Genomic DNA, 2361 nt, shown 5'->3' on the forward strand with positions numbered 1-2361 from the left:
CGCCCAGGCCACGCCGGCACACCTGAGACCTGACTCGGTCTCTGCCTGTGCGGGTGGCGTTGTCCCGGGCGCCGCCGGTAACCTTGCCCTGCCCACCTTTCCGAGCCCGGTGCCTGTGACGCTCTCCACGGCACTAAGGCGCTTTAAGAAAGGGCGCGCGCGTATCGGTGTGTGTGCGTGTGATGTGAGGACAGCGGTGTGGAGGTGTCGTGTCCTTGAAAGTGTGTGGTCTCTGGTTTGAGCGCTTCCAAGTGTCCTACAAAGGTGCCGTGGTGCGTCTGGGTGTGTAGTGTGTGTGATACCGGAATACTTCTGTGCGCGATTCTTCTGTGGGCCCGATTGTTTTCTCGGTGACACCGTGTGTATATTTATGAATCTTTATATGTGTGTTGGCATGGCCTATGGGCGTCTCTCTCTCTCTCACTCTCTCTGTGATTTCGTTTTTTTTGAGAGGGAGTGGTCTTCGCATCTCCGTGTGCACATTCCGTAGTGGTTCTGTTGGACCAAGTGCCTGAGATTTCATTTGCGTGTTCCTGAGACTGCTTCTCTCTGTTTCTTTGTGGAGCTGTGTCATCCTGAGGAGAGGAGCCATGATGTCTCTCTGCTGCATTGTGTCTTTAAGGATGGTGCATGTCCTTGCACCTAGGTGGCTTGGCGACTGTAACTGCAGGGGCAGCTGCGGATGTGAACATGTGCAGGTCCTTACATGTGGCTGTGGCAGTGTTGGGCTGTATATGTGACATCTCCAGGCCTGTCAGTCCTCATAATGTGTGTGAGGCTGTGATTGCTGGTGAGTGTGACACCCCGGGGTGACTGAGGAGTGGTAGGCGCCAAGCAAGGGCACTTGCAGAGGCATCCTCCTCTAGCTCTTCAATACTGTCTGCATCAAAGATGGGAATTAAAAAAAAAAAAAAACAAAAACTGTTACCTTATATCCGTGTAACAATGTGTTTAATATATATGTACAATGTAAAGAATGATGACAAAATAACTCCGCCGTGTAGCAGTCACTCAGCTGAATAAATAGAGCCTGACCAAGAGTTAGAAGCCCCTATGTGCCCCTCCCCATGGCAGCCCCTGTTCCTGCACAGTCCATATTCTATATTTTCTGTCCATTGATCCCTTACTTCCTTACTTTTGTTTGTAGCTTATCACATATGTGTAGCTCTCAAAACAATCCATTGTTTAGTTTTTCCTACTTTTTGAACATCATTGAAATAGAATCATACTGGGTGACTGGTTCCTCGTAGTCACTAGGGGTCACTAGGAAGTCCTCAGGGTGTCTAGTAGTCTCAGGCAGTCTGCAGTGAAATTCTGGAACTTGGCTTTTTTTTTTTTTTTTTTTTTTTTTTTCCTTGGCTCTACTTTGGTTGCGAGATTCATCCAAGTTTATGCTTGGTGGCTATAATTCATTTATTTGTATTACTGCATAACATTATATCCTATGAGGACATCATGATTTATATATGTGTTCTCAATTTGTCAGTGGACATTGGATTGTTTCCAGGCTTTTCTTTCTCCCCTGCCCTTTTATGCTATTACGAACAGTGCTGCCGTCATCTGTCATGAACTTGTGACCAGTAGTATATGTGCCAAAGCTACTCTGGGGCATAACGTCCCAGGAGTGGGTCATAGGATATGTGCATCTTTTTAGATATTGTCAAACCGCTCTTCAAAATTACTTTGCCAGTTTAATTTTCACCAGCATAGTATGAGAGTTCCCATTTTTCTGCATTCATATCAACACTTTATATTATCAGACTTTTTGATTTGGGTCAATCTTTTAGTTATATTATGCATAGTATCTCACTGGCATTTTAATTTGCTTTCCCCTGATTACTAATGAGGTTTTTAATTTTATTTTATGTTTGTTAGAGACAGCATCTTCCTCTGTCATGCACACTGGAGTGTAGTGGTGCAATCTGGGCTCACTGCAACCTTGAGCTTCTGGACTCAGGTGATCCTCTCACTTCATCTTCCCAAGTAGCTGGGACTATGGGCATGTGCCTCGCTCATTTTTTTGGTTTTATTTTTTGTAGAGACAGGGTCTCGCTATGTTGACCAGGCTGGTCTCAAACTCCTGGCCTCAAGCGATCTTCCTGCGTTGGCCTCCCAAAGTGCTGAGATTACAGGCATGAACCACTACAGCTGGCCCAATTTTTCATGTTTAGTAATCATTTTTGTGAAATAGGTGATCATGTATTTTTTCTATTTCTGTATGAGTTTTTCTCTTACTACTGTTTAGGAATTCTCTGTATCTTCTGTGTACTACTCTTTTTCTTTTTTCTTTTTTGAGACGGAGTCTCGCTCTGTTGCCCAGGATGGAGTGCAGTGGCGCGATTTTGGCTCACTGCAAGCTCC

At 45.2% G+C, this 2361-nt stretch overlaps 1 protein-coding gene across 1 annotated transcript in view; it reads left to right on the forward strand.

Moving 5' to 3' along the window:
- The first annotated feature begins 430 nt into the window (after positions 1-430).
- Positions 431-2361, forward strand: part of PCSK1N (proprotein convertase subtilisin/kexin type 1 inhibitor) — a 4016-nt gene continuing 2085 nt past the window's right edge. Inside the window, exon 1 of the mRNA XM_011991446.1 lies at positions 431-698. Coding sequence (XP_011846836.1) covers positions 591-698 — 108 coding nt within the window. The 5' untranslated portion in view covers positions 431-590. The remainder of the gene's footprint in view (positions 699-2361) is intronic.

The sequence above is a fragment of the Mandrillus leucophaeus genome, unplaced genomic scaffold (assembly GCF_000951045.1).
Source record: "Mandrillus leucophaeus isolate KB7577 unplaced genomic scaffold, Mleu.le_1.0 Scaffold395, whole genome shotgun sequence".
NCBI classification, from domain to species: Eukaryota; Metazoa; Chordata; class Mammalia; order Primates; family Cercopithecidae; genus Mandrillus; species Mandrillus leucophaeus.